The 21,390-nt window shown below is 47.7% G+C and overlaps 1 protein-coding gene across 2 annotated transcripts in view; it reads left to right on the forward strand.

Moving 5' to 3' along the window:
* TNR (tenascin R) overlaps positions 1-21,390 on the forward strand; it is a 409,362-nt gene that overhangs the window by 338,614 nt on the left and 49,358 nt on the right. For both annotated transcript variants that reach the window (XM_025920987.2, XM_025920988.2), the window contains 3 exons: positions 2,062-2,212; positions 7,325-7,594; positions 14,833-15,018. In XM_025920987.2, coding sequence (XP_025776772.1) covers positions 2,062-2,212; positions 7,325-7,594; positions 14,833-15,018 — 607 coding nt within the window. The remainder of the gene's footprint in view (positions 1-2,061; positions 2,213-7,324; positions 7,595-14,832; positions 15,019-21,390) is intronic.

Below are 21,390 nucleotides of genomic sequence, written 5' to 3' on the forward strand. Positions count from 1 at the left end.
CTTCTCTTTAGGACACAGGGAAAGCCAGACCGAACCCGTCACATAGCTTCATTCCATGCAGAAGATGCACCAAAAGTCAGCTTGTGTGGCCTCAGTCTCTGAAGGTCAGAGGCGTAACCCCAAAACACCTTTTGTAACATATTAACTGAGAAGATTTTTCCCTTAACCAAATTATGCTATTAGTTTTTGAGTTAAAAAGGTATCCTGATTCCTTCCTATTCTTTGAAGTAAGTATTTTATTCTGTTCATCTAGAACGAACTTCTCCAAATTGCCAGAGGTGCCTGCCTAGTTCCGATTTTCCAGAATTTGTTGACCCGACTGATACCCTCCCTAACTGTAGCACTCGTGGGAGCATAATGTTCACTCAGGTGCCTTATCCCCATCTTCATCTTTCAATATCAAATAGCATTTTTTCAGTCATTCATCAGACTCAATGACAGATGACACGTATTTGGCTAACAAGCCAGAGATCTCACCATCATTTTACTTCAAAATTCTTCGAGGAATGGACTGCCGGAGCTACAAAAGGCCTCAAGTTCACAGAGTCACAAAGTCTGAGCCTTCATCCAGACCTGAGCTGTCAGCACAGAGCCAGACACAGGGCTTGAACCCATGAACCGGGAGATTATGACCTGAGCTACAGTCCGATGCTTAACTGACTGAGCCACCCAGGCGCCCCTACCTCTAGTTTGTTTATAGAGATTAAAACTCAGCAAACTTAAAGAACATTAGATAGCTGGTTGGTGGCAGGCTTAAAATAAGAACCCAGGTCTCCACTTCCTATCGCAAGGTTCTGTCCACTAAATCAGGACTTTCCTTCTAGATGGATGTAGTTGTGTCACAGCAAGCTAAATATATCTGAACAGGCATTCTGTACAAATACCTTCTTATATGTCTTATCTGCATTAACATGGCCACTAAAGTATGTATGGTAGGCAGCTGGGTGTATAACAGGGCAGAGAGAATCCTATCACCCTGATCTGAGGCCGGAAAAAAAAAACAAACCTGTGCTAGTTTGCCTGTTTAATATCTAATACGTAAAATTCTAAATAAGACCTTGGCCAGGGCATGCCAAGATCAAACACATGGCCACAGAGAATAACTGTGTGATCCGCAGGTTGCCCGCCACTGGCTGAGGGAGGAGGGGTGGGGAAGGGGCGGAGGGGCATGTGTCATATTGATTTATGGGTATGGCTATAAATTACATATAGGGCACTCCAGGGGGACATAAACAAAGTCCAAAGAATAGGGAAGAAAGGAAGTGACACAAAGAGTCTTCTTGTCCCGTCCATTTCCAGGGACACACATAGAAAATGCATAATAACAGACACCAACAGATAGGTAGATGATCCTGGACCCAACATCATCAGGTTCATCTTTCTCATTTCCTCATCCACCAACTTGTCTCTTTCCTCTCTTCTTTGTGTTACTCTTTGTTCCATGCTCTCTTTTTCTCTTCTTTGTACTTCATAGCTGGTTGTATCACTGACTCCTAACTCATCTGGGTGAAGGGAAAACTAGAGATTGACAGATTTGCATCCAGTGTAACACCATGAGAAACTGCAGATAGAGCAAAATGATAGTTCAGCTCATTCAATAACTGAAAATGTCTCAGTGTGAAAAATGTTGTGTATACGTGAAGATGTTCACAGACACGCATACAGACACAAGTATACTCTTCTCAAGAGCCAAGGGCATGCTCATAATAATGCCAAAAAATCTGATGGATGTTAGCCGTAACCATCAAACATTGAATCTTTGGCAAGAGTAAATCAACATCACCTTATGACCAATTTGTACTGGCAAACTCAATAGACTAAGGAAAGGCCAAAGAAATGTTCTTGAAAATGGATTCTCCGTTTGCCAAATCTCATAGAGTGATAGGATTCTTACTGAGTCTACCGGGACTTTTTCCTGGCCCCAGATATTCAGCTGTCAGCATCAAGAATAGATGTGGGCCCCAGTTTTAATTCACAATTTACCATCAATATTTCACACTTTTCTCTCCCGGTGATTTTCTCTTCTGCTTTTTCTGCTTCTCCCTTCCTCCCACCCTCCAGAATAATGAAGGAGGGGTGATTGCACAGCTCCCCAGTGATGTAACATCCTTCAATCAGACAGGACTAAAGCCGGGGGAGGAATACATTGTCAATGTGGTGGCTCTGAAAGAGCAAGCCCGGAGCCCCCCTACCTCGGCCAGCGTCTCTACCGGTGAGTGCCTCCAAACCTTCTTCCTATGCCTATCCATTAGGTCACTCTGGAGAAAGGACTGCAGATCGCCCAAGAAGTAGAGAGACAGAGGGTGCCAGGTTTTCTCCCAGAGCTGAAGATGATTTGGGTACCTGGAGATAGAGCTACCCTACCAGATACTTAGCTGAACATCTTCCCTACTGCCAATCCTTGCAAGCACAGAAATCTGGGAGCGTATTCTATGGGGGAAATTTTCTGTTAAGATTTCCAGTGTATTTCTTCTGATCTTAAAGAGGCCTCGTTTGCCACCCCCTAGTATCTTGAGCTTTGGAACCAGCAAGAACTAACTCACTCCTATCTATGGTGAGATCTGGAGAAAGTCATCCAACCCTTCCCAAACTTCCCATCATTTTCTAATGATGAACAACAATACCTCCTTCTTTGAGTTGATGTGAGAATTAAATCAGAAAAAGCACACAAAGTGATTAGCACTTTGTTGATGGCAGGTGAGTGTTCAATACCCAGTGTATATACATGTACTCAGAGAACACGTTTAGGAGTGAGAGCAGGCAGAAACAAATCATCCGAAACCAGGAAGCGTGGGTTGGGTCACTGTTTAAGGTGATGACTTAAGTTGATTATTATTTCATCCCCACAGTTAATCTTATGCAAGATCATTGTCTCTAGATTTGATTCAGTACCTGTGCCATATTTTGCCTTCTTGTTTTCTTAGCTAACAAAGGAAGGCCAACTTTAATACTGTAAATTAACAAATATGATGCATATGCATGTGCCCTTCCCAAGAACTTCTCAAAAGTTACAAATAGCATCTGGTATCATTTTTGGTTCTCATTTTATTGATGGGGGAGCTGAGACTCAAAAGTTAAGCATTTTCCCCTTTTAGTTAACAGAAACTGAGATAGGGGAATATTGGTACAGCTTTATTTTTCATAAACCCACACTGACACCTAAGAAAGCCAGTCATGAGTTTAGGACAAAGGCCAAGTTGGCCAGAAAGAGGAACCACAACACCATGTAATGAGACCATGTTTATGGACTGGTGATTCATACTTTGCTAATTAGATCCAAACTAAATAGCATCAGGTGCTGAGGCTTATGCTCAGTCTAGAAAACATTGGTTTTAAACTATTGTGGCATTAGATTATGTTCCATTAGAGCACTGGGGCTCCATGGCAGTGGCTCAGGGCAAGGACGAAGGGGAGATTTGAGCCTCTGATCACACCCACACCCAGGCCCAACACACCCTCCAACCAAGGCAGCGCCACGTGTTTTGTATTTTTGTAGAGTCATTTAAGATTTTGTTATTTAAGAGAAAAGAGTATTATTTCCCCAACAAAGCCTTTAAAACTACTGTTCTACTGCAAACATGTTTTAGAAGAAACTACTCCATAGCCACAAAACCTAAAAGTACTCTGTAGAAATTTCTTCAGACGCCAGTGACTAGAGATTTTCCACAACTCTATCCCAAAGGTGATGCTGGAACCTGACATTTCATGACATGTGCTCTTCCTCTGGGATGGAAAGTTTCAGGTCCCCCAGTCATTCCTGTGAACTGATATGAAGCAATCATTAGTGGAAAACAAAAGCCTAGACAAAGAAGATGGTTCAGAAGAGGGCAGAGAAGAGCATTACAGCTGTAGAAAGTTGTTCCTCCACACTTGGGGAAGATAGTCTAACCCTGCCTCAGTCTTCTACTCAAACCACATTTTTGCAAAATTTGCCATTTTTTTTGGCTTGGAAGTTCCCTAAGATTCAAATTCCAGATTTAAAAATCTGTGGTAACGTTAGGCAGATTTTTTTTTTCAATTAAGAAAAATGTCCTAGTTAATAGCTTGGCATTGTGTACCAAGTCATGAGGAAATGGAAAGAAAAATATTTATTCCAGTTTACTTTTTGAGTAGAACATGTGTTTGTTCAGAAATTAGGACTTAATTGAAAGCAAGTTGATACCAACTTGACTGGAATCGAGACACCACTACTAAGTGGCCAACAGAAGGGCAGAATCCAAGAGTGGCTACAGAAGAGATGACTGTCTCCAAACCCTGTCTGCTGTTTTCAGGAAACGATTATTTAATTATTTCCTTCTGCTAAGGTCTGACCTACACCAACCCCCTCCTGTGAAGTTCTGAGTCCTCATAGACACTCAGACTGGCTTCTCTTCCAGGCAGGCCCTCTGGGGAATGCAAATTATAAGACCTCCTGCAGCTAGAGCCAGATTTGTGCTGCAGATCATACACTAATATGGACAATCCACTCCGATTAGGGTCTTGGAGATTTAAAGAGTTGGAGGACCAAAGCCTTACATGGTCATCGGAGTCTCTGTGACATCTTCTTTTCTTTTTTCTCAAGAAGCTCCAGCTCTTTGAAATGCTTCCCCTTCTTTCACATGGACACAGAGAATATTCACTCATTCCTTTTACTCAACATCCATTTCCTGAGTATCTATGTTTCAGGTTTCAGGCTTTATGTATGCTTATACAGCAGCTAGAAGACCATTTCTCCCATTTCACTATTAAATTAAATTTAAAGGGTCCAAGTTACCTGAAACCATTAAGTTCAGCATGCTGAAAACATCTGGATGTGTTCTGTTAAATCATTATTACCCCAAATATGAAAAACAGAACTTCATTTGAACTCCAAGCCAGGTGGTACAAAATGGCCGGGTGATTTTCATTTTGGTGGATGCTAAGCCAAAAATCCTAAGCTGGTTAATAGAGAACAGGACTGGGCTAGACCCAGAAAGAGGGTGGAGTGACCAGGGAAATGTCCTGATTGAGAAGCCCAGAGTCAGACTGAGTCCATCCTGAGGGAGACGCTCCATTTTGGAGACAGTGGGAGGTGGTCCAGTGTGGACTGGTTTAAAAAAAAACAGTCCTAGTCAAGACTCTCTGGGAACAAGAAAGAAAAACTTTCTTATACTATCTAAAGCAAAAAAGAATATTTACTGGAAGGACAAAGAGTATCTTCTAAAACCCTAGGACCAGAATGCATCTGGGTGTCATAAAAAAACGAGAACCAGAAAATGGAAAGTCAGATTCAGGTTACTCTCTCTGTCTTTCTAGAAGCTCCACACAGTCACTCATTTCTGCTTCTCTATGTATATTTGTTCCTAAAATTCTGCACCAATTCCAGCGTGTGTGTGTGTGTGTGTGTGTGTGTTGAAGATAGAGGTCCCCACACAAAGAAATTCTCTGAGACACCAGATGGCCATCCTACAATTCAACACAATTCTGACACTATCTACCCGGAGACAACAGCAAATTCCATAGGTCCAGGGCTCAGTTCCACAAGACTGCCTTCTACTTCAGATGCCAATTGCTTCAAGTCCAGGTTGTTACCTTTGTTTCTGACCAACTAGCTATCAATCAGGCTCCCACCACCCCCTCCTCGGATTTGATTAATTTGCTAGAGCTGCTCACAGAACTCAGGAAATCCATTTGCTGGATTACTTGTTTACTACAGAGGATATTAAAGGACACTAATCAACACCAGATGAAGAGATACACAGGGCAAGGACCTGAAAAATTTGGGGCCCAGCATGGTGCACGTGGAACCATGTGGTTCTGGTTCCCCAACCTGAAGCTCTCTGAACCTAGTCCCTTTGGGTTTTTATGAAGGCTTCATTACACAGGCAGAAACAGTTGTAGACCAGAGGTCATATGGCTTACTACTCAGGCAGGCAGCCCCTTCCTCGCCTCATTAACATAACAAAAGACATTATCACTCTCATCACTTAGGAAATTCCAAAGGTTTTTGGAGCTTTGTGTTAGGAAGTGACAATATGCCCCCTAAATATGTGTTTATTATAAATCACCCTCTTCCTTCTCTAACCCCCTCCCCACCTTTTTTGTCTCCCTCTCTAAATCACTCACACATTGATGTGTGAATATGGTAGACAATGGCCATACCAGCCCTGGCTCTCCATGGTCCCAAAGCAGCTAACCAGAGAACCTGAGTCTCTGGTTCCAATTCCAAATCCTTGAAGAACATTAATACTAATATTAATATTAATCAACTCCAGCCAGAGAGGTGTAGTCATATTATAAAAGCAAACATGGAAGCTGGGACTACTCTTTGAGAAGATAATGAGTAATTCAAGAAGGACACATTGGCCTTGCGGAACTACCATGAGGAGTTGAGAACACCATTCTCTATTGTCCTCACTAAGCTCTTTCTTTTTCTATTTCCATTCTACATTCTCTCCCTTTTCTCTACCCCACCACTAATTCAATATGAAGAGGACCCCAAGTGGGTGCTGGAACCATGGACAGTGGGCACCCTAGGAAACCAGCCAGCTTTTCTAGTTCACACTACCCCACAGTGATGTTCCCCTCCGCTGCTCAGTGCCAGAGGCCAGGGCTCAGGAGGGACATACGCTGCTAAATAACCTTGAGGGACTTCCCGTGTGTGAGGTGCCCTCCTAGCTCAGGAATATGCAAGAACAGGTGGGAAAAAATAGCCTACAAGATACTATTCCTAAAGTGAGTTCTTTTTTTTTTTTTTTTTTTTTTCCCAGAGAAGCAAGTTTCCCCAGAAGGCATGTTTTACATCCACACATACAAATGTCTGTTGGGTTGTGGTATGGACTTAGCAACTGGATTGACTGAGTTCTAGGTGTGGCTGAGCAAGCATATCTTTTGGATATTCATGATACCCCCTTTGGCAACTGAGTTGGAAGTCTCAGATGTTTAGATGGGGCTGATGTTTTGGTAGATCTTTCCTCAGGGCTCAAAGAAAGAGAAGGGCAGAAAAACATACCAGAAGCACAGTTCTCAGCTCTCTGTCCCATTACCTCCAGAAGGAAGCTGTGCTGGCCTCAAGCAATAGGTACCCTTCCCCTGCCCAAATGAGGAAGTGACAGCACGGAAAAGCCGTAGCCTGGTGAGAGCAAGATTCAGGGGAACTGACTTCCAATGTCACTTCCCCTGTTGCCTCTATGTGTCCTCAGGAAAAAACCATTTCATCTTACTGTGTCCCATTTTCCCCATCTATAAATTGGGATAATAACACTCATCCTCTCTTTGATCAAGTTAACAGAAGGAGGAAAGGAGAGAGCTGATTTCAAACACCCACTTCTCAAACTCTTGTTTCTACTTGATCCTTTTCATTCAGTCATTGATGGGCCAACACAGATCCTGGTTCGAGATGTCTCGGACACCGTGGCCTTCGTGGAGTGGACCCCACCTCGAGCCAAAGTCGACTTCATCCTCTTGAAGTATGGCTTGGTGGGCGGGGAAGGCGGGAAGACCACTTTCCGGCTCCAGCCCCCACTGAGCCAATACTCAGTGCAGGCCCTGCGACCCGGCTCCCGCTATGAGGTGTGGGTCAGTGCCGTCCGTGGGACCAACGAGAGCCAGTCCACGACCACCCAGTTCACAACAGGTAGGCTTTGGGGGGGTGCGCGCAGGGAGGGAGAGGGAGTTGACCTGGCTGGTGCCGTCGTCGCGGCAAGAAGGGTACTGAGGGTGTGAGGTGACATTGCCCGGGCACCATGTTATCACAGAAACTGCAAGAAGGGAGCAAGGTGGGGGGGGGGGGAGGGGGGGGGCTCGGCGAAGTTATGTGACAGCACAGAGGGACACAGTGCACCGGTGCTCAGGAGAACTGGGTGCTTGTCCTGCCTCGGCCACCAGCCAGATCCATGACCTGATCGAAGACTCTTCTCCACGGCTCTCAGGTATCTCCTTTGTAGAATGAAAAGTTTGTCTTGAAAGGACTTACACATCCAGACCGCTGGCCCAAATGGCAATTTTGCGAGTTTAGGAAAGGTGCCCTCCTTCGAGGTCCTCTGCTGCTATTTGCTGGCACTGTGATAATTCTATAAATTCATACTAACTACACAGCACGTTGGCACCCCACAGAGCTGTGCGAAGCCCACCTTGTGTGGACAGCAGTAGACCTTCCTCCTGAGGCTCTGGGACCCATCCTGCCCTTCGCGAGCACTAGCAAGAAGGCAACAGGAGGCCTGCTCCCACACACAGCAGGCGGGAGGAGGCCCACCTGCCTCGCGGTGATGACCACCCCCCTTCCCATGGCCATCAGGACTCTGAAAGAGCTTCACCCACAGTCCGCAAAGGCCGGACCTCACGGTGACCTGCTCCTGGACTCTCTTGGAGCCCGTCAGGCTGGCCAGCTTGGGGACAAATGGGACAGGCATCATCCGAAGACGGCCTTCCCAGCTCTCTCACTGGGTCAACAGGGGCTGGGATCAGATAGTGAGTCTCCCTCTGACCCGGATTCAATCTTGGCATCTCTGCCCTGGAGAGGTCACACATCAAAGAATGTCTCTGCCAACTCCAAGTCGTCCAGGGATCAAAGGAAACTGCTAACATCTGTAAGATCTGAGAGCCAGCATCTCCCAGCGGGGTAAAGCAGAAGAAGAATGGCTACTTCGAGCATTCTACCTGGGTTGTGGCCTAAGGGCTGTTATGGGATGGGATAAGCCAGCCGAGGGGCTTCGGGGTGGTTCAATAAACAGCACCAGTATCCTTTAGCGGTGTTTAAAATCAGTTGATAAATAAAGCAAAGGATACGACAGATGGAAGCCAAAATATCCCCTAGACTGGAGCCTGCAATTTAGTGTTAGAGCTATAGATGGGCTCGCAAGGTGATGGTCCCTGCGGCCCTGGGCAAGTGCCCCCATGTGGCAGAAGTTGGGAGGACTACTCAGTTTAGGATTTGCGTACAGCATGGAGGAACAAGCCTGATCCCTGGGGGCAGCGGGTTCCCATGAGAGAGGGGAGCAGAAGGGCAGTGCCCAGGTCCTGCTACAAAGTCCACCTTCCCCAGCCTAGGCAAGAGGGAGGCTGGAGTCTTATAATGGGGCTCCGTCTGCACAGAGGGACACCCTGGGAGAGGGCAAAGCCTCCCTGCTAACAGGCAGCAAGTGTGGACATTGAGGACATACAGAAGGCAGGGTTTGATTCCAAGAGAGAGGCTTTCTCCCAGCTCCTGTACCAGACTCCACCCCACCCACGGGATCCCCGGTCCGAAGTTCTACTGAACACATCTTGGGATCCCCAGGGACTGAATATACACCTAAAAAAAGGAACTAAATTCTGCCCATTTCTCTCTTCTTCTTCTTCACTTAATCCACACTGATCAGGGCTCGGCATGACCTTACTCCATGTCCCTTCCTGATGAATTCAAGGTCAGCCCCCCTCTCCCACCCCTCCCACCTGCCTGCTGCCCTGCTCTGGTGGCGGGATCTCCTGGGGGCCGCGAGGCCTGCCTTCCATTCTGAATTTCAAGACCGTTTTTTGTTTGAAAAGTGGTTTCCTTGTGCTTTGCTCAGATAAGGAGTCTGAAGAGGCAGAAAAGGAGAAGGGCGCTCTCAAGCAGCATGATGAAAGGCAAATTCTTGATGCTTAGGTCGACAAGATGGAAGCAGGATTGGCTGGTGGCCCAGGAAAATTCCAATCGAGACAATTACATTCTGCCTCCTCGGAGCTCCCCGAGTTTCAGCTCTGTTTCCGGTCGCCCGGCGGATTCGCAGCTGTTAGGAGGCTGCCTCCTCGCCTGCAACCGCGGCCTGCTTCCCCTCCGCTCTGGGGGTGAGGGGCGCGTGGGGGTGGGGACAGGCCAGCAGCTTCCGCTCAAGCTCTCCCGGCCCCGGGGCTGCCTGCGGAATGCATGCGGAGAGGGTGCCCAGACCCTCGCGGCAGGGCCCTCAGTCATTTCGGAGCTCCGCTTAAATTCAAATTAGCCAAAGTGCTTTTCCAGGTGACGTCTCCGGCACTAGTAGCGCACTAATTGCACAAGCAATTAAAGCAGAGATTTGTTTCCTGCACGGGGAGCACGATAGTTGCCTGGGTCTTAGAACTGCTCCCCAAAAGGAAAGAGCCGTGATGGAAACACACTAGGCCAGTGGTTAGAGAGCAGCCAGCTCCAGGATGCCCCGGCCCTTGGTGGCTCTGGTTTCAGTTGCCCTCATGGGGGACATCCTGGGACTCTTTTCTGTCCACAGGAGAGGCGTCCTCTCTGAGCACATCCCTCAGGACGCCAAACTTGGCCTCCAGGGCATTCTGCTAAGCAGAGACTGCTGCTTTGAATGCCCCAAGCCTCTCTTGAATGCTGTTATGCGTTGAACTGTGTCCCCAGAAAGATGTCGAAGTCTTACCCCTCAGTACCTGTATATATGTGACCTTGTTGGGAAATAAGGCATTTGCTGATGACCAGATTAAATGAGGTCGTTGGGGCCAACCCGAATCCAATATGACCGTGTCCTTATAAAAAGGGGAAATTTGGACACAGAGGCAGACACATACCCAGAGAGAGCACCAGGTGAAGATACACGACAGAGATTGGGGTGATTCTTCTACAAGCCCAAGGGACACCTCAGATTGACAGCGAGCAGAGACAGGCCTAGAACAGATTCTCCCCTACAGCCCTCAGAAGGAAGCCACCCTTCCAACATCCTGATCTTGAACTTCCAGTCTGTGAGACAACACATTTCTGGTGTTTGAGCCCCCCAGTCTGCGGCAGTGCCAAAAACGACTACAGAGGCCCACGTCACAACAGTCGGAGACCCGACCTGCTCAGCAGCGATTCTGTGGGGATCCTCTCACATGCAGGTGCAGCCTGGATGGCATTCGCCACCCCAGCAGAGACCAGCTGCCTTCAGTCAAAGCTACTTTTCCCTCTACCACCTCGCCTCAAGCGCCCTCACAGCCCCACGGTCGAAACTTCTAACAAGGCTTTTCAAAAGGCTTTGAGGTGGCAGACGAGACTGAAAACGGAACTTTCAGTCACTTCACATGTGCCTATTGAACACCTAGCAGGTGCCAAGCACTGTTCTAGGCACTGAGGCTACAGAATAAACAAGACAGATAAGAACTCAGTTCACATGAGGTACATTCCAGCGGGGGAAGAGGAGAAGAAACACACAGGATCCTTCAATCAGAAGAATTTTGCTGAGAAGCAAAATGGATGCTACAGAGGAAGGGCCACATTGGATTGAGTGGTTCAGAAATGCCTCATTGAGGGAGTGGAGTTTTAACCAAGACCTAAGTGACCTAAGCCATGTGTGGATCCAGGGAAGAGCATGCCAGTCAAAAGTAGCAGGCAGTGCAAAGGCCCTGAGGTGGGAGTAAGTTTGATGTGTTTCAGGAGCAGAAAAAACGTCAGCACAACTGGAGCGCAGGGAATTAGGGTAGAAGTGATACAAGATGATGTCTGAGAAGCACAGAGCCCTGCGGGGGATGATTAGGAGTTGGTAATAGGAAGCAACAGGCAATTTTTCAGCAGGAGAAAGGCGTGAGCTAATTTTATGTTTTAGGGACTAGATGTCCACAGCCCCCAAGCCCCTCAACAGGGCCACCCTGGACATCTGCCTTTGCCTTCCCCTGGCTTGCTGACCTGTTGCAGATACCAGACCAGCTCGTACCTACAGGGGAGCCCTTGAGTTGTCCCCCCTAGAGAGAGATCGGGCTTCAAGACCCAGGGGAGCAAACCATTTCATTCCACCCCATTCCTAAGACCCCCTCCTGTTGCGGGGTGGACTAGGGAGACCTCAGGCCCTGAAGCCTTGACCCAGCCCGTCCAAAAGCTGTCGCTGCCAGGGGCTCTTGGTCTCGCCATGAGAAAGGATTCAAGGACAGACACAACACAGCAGATGAGCAGTACAAGCAGGAAAGTTTATTTATTTTTTAATATGAAATTTATTGTCAAATTGGTTTCCATACAACACCCAGTGCTCATCCCCAAAGGTGCCCTCCTCAATACCCATCACCCACCCTCCCCTCCCTCCCACCCTCCATCAACCCTCAGTTTGTTCTCAGTTTTTAAGAGTCTCTTATGTTTTGGCTCCCTCCCTCTTTTTCCTTCCCCTCCCCCTTGCTCTCCTGGTAAGTTTCTCAGGATCCACATAAGAGTGAAAACATATGGTATCTGTCTTTCTCTGCATGACTTATTTCACTTAGCATAACACTCTCCATTTCCATCCATGTTGCTACAAAAGGCCATATTTCATTCTTTCTCATTGCCATGTAGTATTCCATTGTGTATAGACTGCATGGTATTGGCACAAAAACAGACACATAGACCAATGGAATAGAATAGAGACTCCAGAATTAGACCCACAAAAGTATGGCCAACTAATCTTTGACAAAGCAGGAAAGAATATCCAATGGAGAAAAGACAGTCCCTTTAACCAATGGTGCTGGGAGAACTGGACAGCAACATGAAGAATGAAACTAGACCACTTTCTTACACCAGTCACAAAAATAATCTCAAAATGGATGAAGGAAAGTTTATTAAAGCAAAAGTACACTCTCTAGATGTGAGAGCAGGAGAGCTCAAGGGAGAGCTGCGCCCACTGGGGCTTGGGTTTCTGTCTTTTATTGACAGTTGTTAACAAGGGAATGGAATATTCATTACTTGAGGCAGGGATTTCTTGGAAGCAGGGTGGTGTCTTCAGGAATGTGGGTTATATGCACTTTTTCTTCCTTATTTGGTCAGGGGTTTCCTGTCATGGCACCCTTAGGAAAAGATTTGAGTATGGCAATGTAGTATAATGAAGGAATAACGTGAACTTTGGCCTACTTTGTCAGCCATCTTGGGCCTGTCTGGTTTAATTCCCTTTCTTGTGGTTCAGGTCAGGGCAGCCTCTGACTTTCTCCCAGTCGGCCATGACTTCCCCTTTGCTGGCCTCCAAGCATCCTGTAAGAACCTAACTAACTGCCTACTACAACATTCTCAAGCCCTTATTCCCAGAATTGACCTCTTTTGGCATCGCTGATGTGGAAAGTGTCTGGTTCCTTCAGGGAAAACACTGCCCCCTATCCACAGTGCATAGGTTCTAAGGCCAAAAAATTCCAGAAAATAAAAAGCATAGTTTTCAAGGTCTGGGATTTTTAGTCGTGAAGAGCAGTAGGTAAGTATAGGACTCAACCTGAACTCGAACTCGAACTCTAACTTCTCTTTGCTCCGGGTCCACTCAGGCCTTACACCCCACACCCGGTTGGGTCCTTTATCGCAGGCTCTGCTCCTGCGTGAGATTTCGGGGCACAGGATCCAGCATGTTCTTCCCATATGCCTCTCTCTCCAAGCTCCTCTCTCCATCCCAAGGCTAGCGAAATAACACACCCAGCATGTCAAGAACGCACAGAATCCGGCATGCCAGCTCCACATTGAGTAAGGAAACATTCCTCAGAAAAAATAAGCTGCAGAGACATAAATCTGCTAAAAGATTCACCTAATTTACATCACTAAACAGAACACTTCTCACTCTGGAGCAGCTGCACTCAGATTGATTCACAGTGCTCTGTCTTCCCCAAGAACAATTGGTATATACTTGCCTGGCATTTGCAAATTAGAAGTCTGCTGGAGGTTTTCTCAGAACAAAGAGCTGGTCCACTTCAAAGTGAAATTCAAGTCTCAAAGACAAGACTTATTGAGAACTTTTTAAAGGGGCAGTTTTCATGACCTCTTACCCTGCAAGTTGTGTTGTTTACCCTGCAATTAGCCTGAGGAGATGACCAGTCTCCGGGGAGAGAGAATCAGCCGCCCAGGATTGTGGGAGAGATTGTGTGCTGGTGCTCTCCCTTTACAGAGGAGTCTTTGGAACTCCAGAGAGCAAGCATTGGGGGCGCCATGTTGTTGGAACTCAGGACGAACTTCAGAGGCAACAGGAGGTCCTCCCAGGGTTTAGGCACCTGTTTTTACACCAGGTACCATGCTACGCATGTCACATGCACTGTCCTATCTGTAGGACAACTTGAAATATTGGTGTTATTAGCCCATTTTACAGATGTGGCCATTAAGGCCCAGTGACACCTCACATGACCAAAGACTTAACTATGGTAGAGCTGGGCTGAGAGGCCTAACCCCAAATCCTATATTCTTTCCACTACATGACATCCCCTAGGTGTATACTTAATTTCCTACAAACCTTTCATCAGTATCTATGCAGGTAAACCCAGGGAAGACAGCTTATACTTCAAAGTCTTGCAATCAACTGTCTCCTTTGAGCTTCATGGCCAAATTTGCTATTACTCTATTCTGTCATAATCACTTGGAAGCCATCTCTGATTTTTTTTCCTCCTGCGGTTTTTCCCTCACTTAGTGTGTCAAGCTTATGATAACTGGTTCATTTTTAAATTTCTAATAATTTTTTTAATGTTTATTTATTTTTGAGACAGAGAGAGACGGATGGCTTGGTCGGTTAAGTGTCCGACTTCGGCTCAGGTCATGATCTCACGGTCCGTGAGTTCGAGCCCCGCGTCGGGCTCTGTGCTGACAGCTCAGAGCCTGGAGCCCGTTTCAGATTCTGTGTCTCCCTCTCTCTCTGCCCCTCCCCTGTTCATGCTCTGTCTCTCTCTGTCTCAAAAATAAATTTCTAGAATACCACCACCACCATTCAGGAAATATTCTAGAACATTCCCTGAATGGAAATGGGGCAAGCATAAAGTGTGTTGATATCTAACTCCCAAGTAAAATTCTCCAAACTGCCCATAGAATCTGTTGTGGCTCACCTGGCAGGCCAAAAGCTCAAGACCAGCCCTGGGGTTGACTCAAACCGTGAAGCAGAGGGTCAGGAGCTACAGGCTCTCGCCCCAAAGCGTGTTAAAGTTCAAGATGCGTGACAAACGCAAATTTTGGTGATGTCTGACTCTTTTTAGAGATTGACGCCCCCAAGAACCTGCGGGTTGGCTCCCACACGGCCACCAGCCTTGATCTGGAGTGGGACAACAGTGAAGCAGAGGTCCAGGAGTACAAGGTCGTATACAGCACCCTCGCGGGTGAGCAGTACCACGAGATGCTGGTCCCCAAGAGTATCGGTCCAACCACCAGAGCCACCCTCACAGGTGAGTACACCCTGGCTCCGGGGGCACATCGGTTCCTAACCCCACACCCTCACCGCTCTCCTCCCAGTGCACCCAGCTCCACCCTGCCATCCCCAGATCCCACTCATTTACTCTCTCAAGTCCCTGTCATGCATCTCCTGCCTTCCATTGTCTTCTGTCACTTGGCCAAATCTACTACAAGTCTCATACAGACCACCGCAGGTAGCCTTCACACGTTCTCTCCTGACCTCTTCACGTGGCCCACATGCCCTGCCTGGTTTCCCCACAGTCTTCTCCTGTCTCCCCGCCCTCCCATGTGCCCTGGTGCTCCCTGTGCTCCAGGACCACAGGTCTGCGTCCGACAGTTCCTCAAACACCTTTTCCCTGCTGCCACAGGGCTTGGGACATGCTGTTCCCACCATCTGTCAGGCTCTCCCACCATCCTCTTCACCCGGTTATATATGCCTCCCTTTTACCTCTTGGTTCACTTGTCACTTCCTGGGGAGCCTGCATGGTCCCCAGGTGAGATCAGGTTATCCAGTCCTGCTGCCTCCTCTCACTGGTGACCACTGTCCTCACAGTGCTGCTCAGGTTATCATTATACCCTGTGGGTGTCATTATTCTGTTGTTGGTCTCCACCCTGGATCTAAAGCTCTGTGAATGGGGACCAACTGGGTTTTGCTCACTATTGACTCCAGCAAAGTGTCTAAGTCCAAGGTAAGTGATGGATAGATGGAAGGAAGGAAGGAAGGAAGGAAGGAAGGAAGGAAGGAAGGAAGGAAGGAAGGAAGAGAAGAAAGAAAAGAGCAAACATTCACTATGACTGGGGCATAGAGTGCAAGAGACCAGTTCGAGAAGGGGAGAGCCTAGTCATGCTATACACCCCATAAAGAGTTTGAGTTTATTCTTGAGGGCAATGGGGAGTCATGGAGGGATTTTAAATAAGGTGATACAATGACTACATAGATGTAGCTGCTGTGTGGACAGTGGGTGGGAGGAGGGCAAGGCCAGAGGCAGAGACTGGTCAGGGAGCTATGCCGCAATCAGAGGGCGAGAGGATGACAGTGTGGACTAAGTCAGCACCCTAGATCACCATGACACTTGGCTGGGGAGCACTCCCTGTCCCCCTGGGGATGTGGGCCCTAGCCAGTGCTCCTCCCGGGACCTTAGACACACCCATCCAGGAAAACCTGCCCACTGGACTGCACTGAAAGGTAGATGACTGGAAATGTGGGGCATGGTTTTCAGGTGAAGGAGACTGTGCAAAGCGGCCACCCAGGGGCTACCAGTGAGCTCACCGAGACTTTATTTAACTTGTGTCTTGGCTTCCTGCAAAAGCACTTGCCATCTTAGTAGATAAGGGATACATAGCAAAGAGTGCATACAGTAAACAAGGGCAGTATAATCAAAGCTGTTTTCCTCCCGAACCGAAATCCCAGACCGCCTTGCAAAATGAGGCCAGTTAAAGTAAATATAATAAATGCTTTTTCCAGACAGACGCACTCCTCGAAGCACAGCAAGGAGATGGAAAGATCTGCTGACCAAGCAGGTTAATGGGGGTGAATTAAACATAGCAGGAACACGCCAGCTGGTGTAAAGGCCTCCACAGAGAGAAGGAGACATTCACAAAGATTAAGCAAAACAAAAAAACTGAAATGATGCAGGAGGGAACTGAGTCCAAGTGCAGCCCCCCCTCCCTTGCCTAGAGCCGCAGGCTGATTTGGCAATTAGCAATTTACAAAAACGATGGCTAGTTGTTCAGATGGAGGATATGCCATAAAATCCTGAGAGAGATAGAGAGGCATCCAGTCATGTCCTAGTTATTATTTCCCAGGCCTGGGAAAGAAGATTCTACATTCATTGATCATCTATCCTATTCCAGGCACCTCCCCATAGTTATAGCTTATTTACTCTTCACCATAACCTCGTGACAGATGTCACCATCCCCATTTTCTGGATGAGGAAACTGAGGCCCAGAGAGTCTGGAAACTTGCCTACGCTCGCAGAGCTCCCAAGAGGCGCAGCTGTGGCTCCAAGGCGGTTCTTCTGACACTTGTCAAAAGCCTTCCATCTCATGGCTGCTTGTACTAAAGAACTTAAAAGTAAAGGACAGTCAAAATGTAAATGCTGTAGACTTATAAGGAACGGAGAAATTATTATTGAGGAGTGGGCTTAGCGAGGTCCATTTTTTGGTTGGAGTCGAGCTTATGAAATAAAACTGTAAATATATATTCCACGTAATTATCCCAGGAAGCTCGCTGCTGGGGAGATTTATAAAGGCAAATAGCTTTATGTGATTTAAGAAGGAATTATAGGCATGTAAGGAAATCAAGTATGTCTGTACTTGCTGAGATGCAAATTACAAGGGTTGTTGGCTCTCTTCCTGTGGTATCTGGGGGAAGAGAAGGACGGACTTGAAAGGAGGGAAGGCAAAATGAGGCAGAAGTTTGATCCCAGCTCTAGATACTTGTGTTTTTTCCCTCACCCCCCAACTTGGACACTAAAAAGGAAAGTTTTTCAGCCTCCAAGGCCTGAGTTTTGTTTTGTTTTGTTTTCTCATTCCAAACAAGTTGTTTATTTGCACGTATAAAGCATGACCCTGGCCACAGGTGGGAAGGGCATTTCGGGCTCACCTGAGGCAATTCCTCCCTGGCCAGAAAGAGAAGGTAGAAACTTCCAACTCTGCACATCCCCACATGTCCTACCTTCTAGTCAAGAATAACTGCGGAGCACATAGTCACAGAGAACGGACTGAGGGTTGACCAGCGTGGGGGATGGAGGGGAGGTGGGCAAAATGGGTGAAAATGGTCAAAGATACAAACTTCCAGCTATAAAATAAGTAAGTCATGGGGATGACTGTAGTTAATAAACTCTGTCATATATTTGAAAGCTGCTAAGAAAGTAGATCTTAAAAATTCTCATCACTAGAAAAAAAATTATAACTATTCGTGGTGATGGATGTTAACTAGACTTACCGTGGTTATCAGTTCGTATGCCAATATTGAATTGTTATGTTGTACACCTGAAACTAATAGAATGTCATATGTCAATTATATCTCCATTTTTAAAAAAGACTCCGAAGGGGTGCCTGAGTGGCTCAGTCGCTTGAGCATCTGACTCTTGATTTTCGTTCAGGTCATGATCTCATGGTCAAGAGATTGAGCCCCGCCCGCATTGGGCTCCGTGCTGAGCGTGGAGCCTGCTTAAGATTCTCTCTCTCCCTCTTCCTCTGCGCTTCCCACACTCCCTCTCTCATTAAAATAATTTAAAAAGTAAAAATAAAAATAAATACAAAAGAGAAAGAAAAAAATCATAATGGAGACTCTTAGCACAAGGTCCCTTTGCCTCTTGCCCCAGGTTTATTTGAATGCTTTGTTCTGTGGAACATGTTAGGAGCCAGGACTTTGGATCCTGCATCCAGGCACGACCACTTCCAGTGTGATTTGGGACAACTGACTTAATCTGCCTAAGCCTCTGTTTTGTCTTCTGTAAAACGGGAATAACATTGCTTATGTCACTGTGCCATGATGAGGCTTTAATGAGATCATATATTTAATGAATGTAAAGTAGTATTTTTAACATAGCAAACTCCGTACGTGGCTGATGATGGTGAGAGATGAGGGGGGCAGGAGGAGGAGCGGGAGGAGGTCAGTGAGCTAACGGTTTAGGACTTCCTGTAATGGGCGTGGCACAGAGCGGAGACCATGCTTCTCACAGTGTGGTGTGGGCACCAGCCACAAGTCGTCACCCCAGGAGCTTTTACAGCCCTCTCCCCCCGCCACCACATCTACCAAATCAGCGTCTGCGTTCTAGAAGACCCCCAGGTGATTTGTGAGAGGTGCTCATTCAGAGCATGGCTTCTGAAGTTGCCCGCTTTGGTTTGAGACTGACTTCAGGGATGTGCGTTTGGGGCAAATTTCTTCAATTTCCCAGGCTTCAGTTCCCTGGTCTGAAGGACATCACATCTTTCTCACGGGGTTGTTGGGAGGGTTAAATGAGATCATATATATCTGCGTATACAAGCACCTGGGATGGAGACCGGCTCATAGTGAACATTCAACAGCCATTCGATCTGGTATGGTTTTTAATCCCCACAAAGCTCAGACTGGGTGCACAGTAGCCTGGCCTCTCTCCCCAGTACAAGTTCACACCCCCGTTCTTCTCACGGCTGACTCTAAGCCCTGACGTCCCGTGGCATCTGTGTTTGCTATTCCCTGCTGAAGCCCTCGTCTTCACAGCCACCGATCACCCCTGCGCTGTGGGACACAGGCCCTGGCTGACTCTCTGGGCCTCTGAGTCACGCAGAGGGCTCGCGGCAAGCGGCCCCTGGCAGAGCCTTCCCCCACACATGCCTCTCCCTTTGCAACACAGAGGCCAGGCCCGGGCACAAAATGCCAGACATTTCTTTTCCATTATTCTCCACAGGCAATGCCCAGTGAATTCCCTCTGGAGTATGAACTTGTTTCTGAACAACAGACTCAGTGTCTGCAATGATTTTTTTCCTCTGCTCTGGTGGTTTCTGTGTCCTTAATGATCAGTTTTTTAGGCTCAGCCTCTCGGCCGGGATGATGTGTGCTTGGCCTGTGTACCATACCTGGAGTCCCAAAGGGGTGCTGAGAGTTATGTATTTCACAGGCGCATCAAGGTACCTCTCGGTTAGACAGGCAGCACTTACCAAGGACGCGCACCACTGTTTTCTGGGCAGCGATGAGAAACCATAAACCCTAAAGAAAACTCTGGAAGGAGGAAGGGAAGACAGAAAATGTGGGAGACGGTGGGAAAAGAAGGAGATTCTCATTCCTTGACTGGAATTCGGTCACAAAACCCTGCCTCCACCCAATGCAAATGATAAACACTGCTCTGTGTCTGAGGTGACTCCTCTATATCTGTCATCAGAGGCCTGTGGCTGCAGGGTTTTGCCAGGAAGGGAGAGGGGTTCGTCCTCAGCCGTCCACACTCTTCTGCCTGGTGCTCCCGCATGAACAGGAGCCCACACTTGAGGAGCCCCGTGGCCAAGAGAAAGGTTAAAGGAGCTGGCCCCTATGGCCCTGTGAGCGCTGGGCTCAAACCCAGGCCCCCAGAGCCACTTCATCACAGCCCTGAGCAACTCTACCCCCAGGCCACATGCTGCTAACCAGAAAAATCAGCACCCGGGCTTAGGAAACCCAGGGCCTTGAAGATTCCTACAGACATCACGGTACGACACAAGATTACAAGGAGACAAAGACCTACAGCTGCCACACACGATACATTCACTCACGCACAAGGCTGACGTCACGACTTGGGTCTGGGAGTTGCCACCTTGGAGGCCACTGGTTTCTGGGGGCTTGGAACAGACGCCTCTCCCCAAACCCTCATTTTCCTCCCCGGGCTCCCACGGGGTCTGGTGGTGAGAAGGTGGGCTCCCGAAGGTGCAGAGGTCCGTGTGTGTGTCCACAGGAGGATTTTCCGTGAAGAAACCCGAGACTCCCTGAGAAGTCCAGCTGGCAAAACAGTGCTGACCAAGGCACTTGATGTTCACTTCACCCTGTCTGCACTCCCTGATGTGCCAGGGCACAAACACCAGACCCAGGGCCAGACCTTCAATGCCAGGCAGGCTCTTCTGAGGAGGAGTTGGGCAATAGGCCTGTGGCCCAGGCCAGATGGTTCTCAGCCTCCTTCAGGTGAAGTCACAGCGACCCCAAGTGGCCACTCTGGTAAGGCACCCTCTGAACAAGGTGCTGCCTTCTGGGGGCCAGAAAGTGGGGAGTGGGCTGCAGAGACCCACATGGAGGAGAGGGGGCAATGGCCAGAAGCTTCCACAGCTTTCCTCCTCACAGAGCTGGCACATAAGGGCGTCTGTGCCCTTATTTGTGTTAAAGGACTGGGGCAAAGGAACCAGGAGAAAGCCAGGTGGGAACTTTTCGTCTTCTGCTTTGGCTTCTTCAGCAGGGAGTGCCTATTTACAGTAAAGACCCAGAGATACGATGTTCCTGCAGGACAGGGGGTGATGGGCCATGTTTATCATTAATCTCACTGGCAACAAGAGAGCTGCATTCTAGAATATTCGTTAGTATTATTATTTTTTAATATAGGTTTGCGGGGTCATACTTTCCCTTAAAGTCAGCATGGGATTGACTGCTTCTCTTGATGCTTGAACGTCGTCCACACTCAAAAAAATTGGTAGATGTCCTCCAAAACCTGATTCATTCAGGGAACCCTGGAGAAGCATCCACCGTAACCCAAGATGATAAGGATGGGGAGCCTGGGAGCTTAGACCTCCATGATAGTAAAAAGTAGATGTTGCCCATCTGCTGTGATTTCAGGGGTTCCCGGGAGATCCTCTGTCTCTCTCCAATTATTTCCCATCTATAAATCTCTAGTACCCAAATTCCACTGTTGGAACTCTTCCTT

The sequence above is a fragment of the Puma concolor genome, chromosome E4, assembly GCF_028749965.1.
Source record: "Puma concolor isolate L17-30 chromosome E4, mPumCon1.1.hap2, whole genome shotgun sequence".
Taxonomy (NCBI): domain Eukaryota; kingdom Metazoa; phylum Chordata; class Mammalia; order Carnivora; family Felidae; genus Puma; species Puma concolor.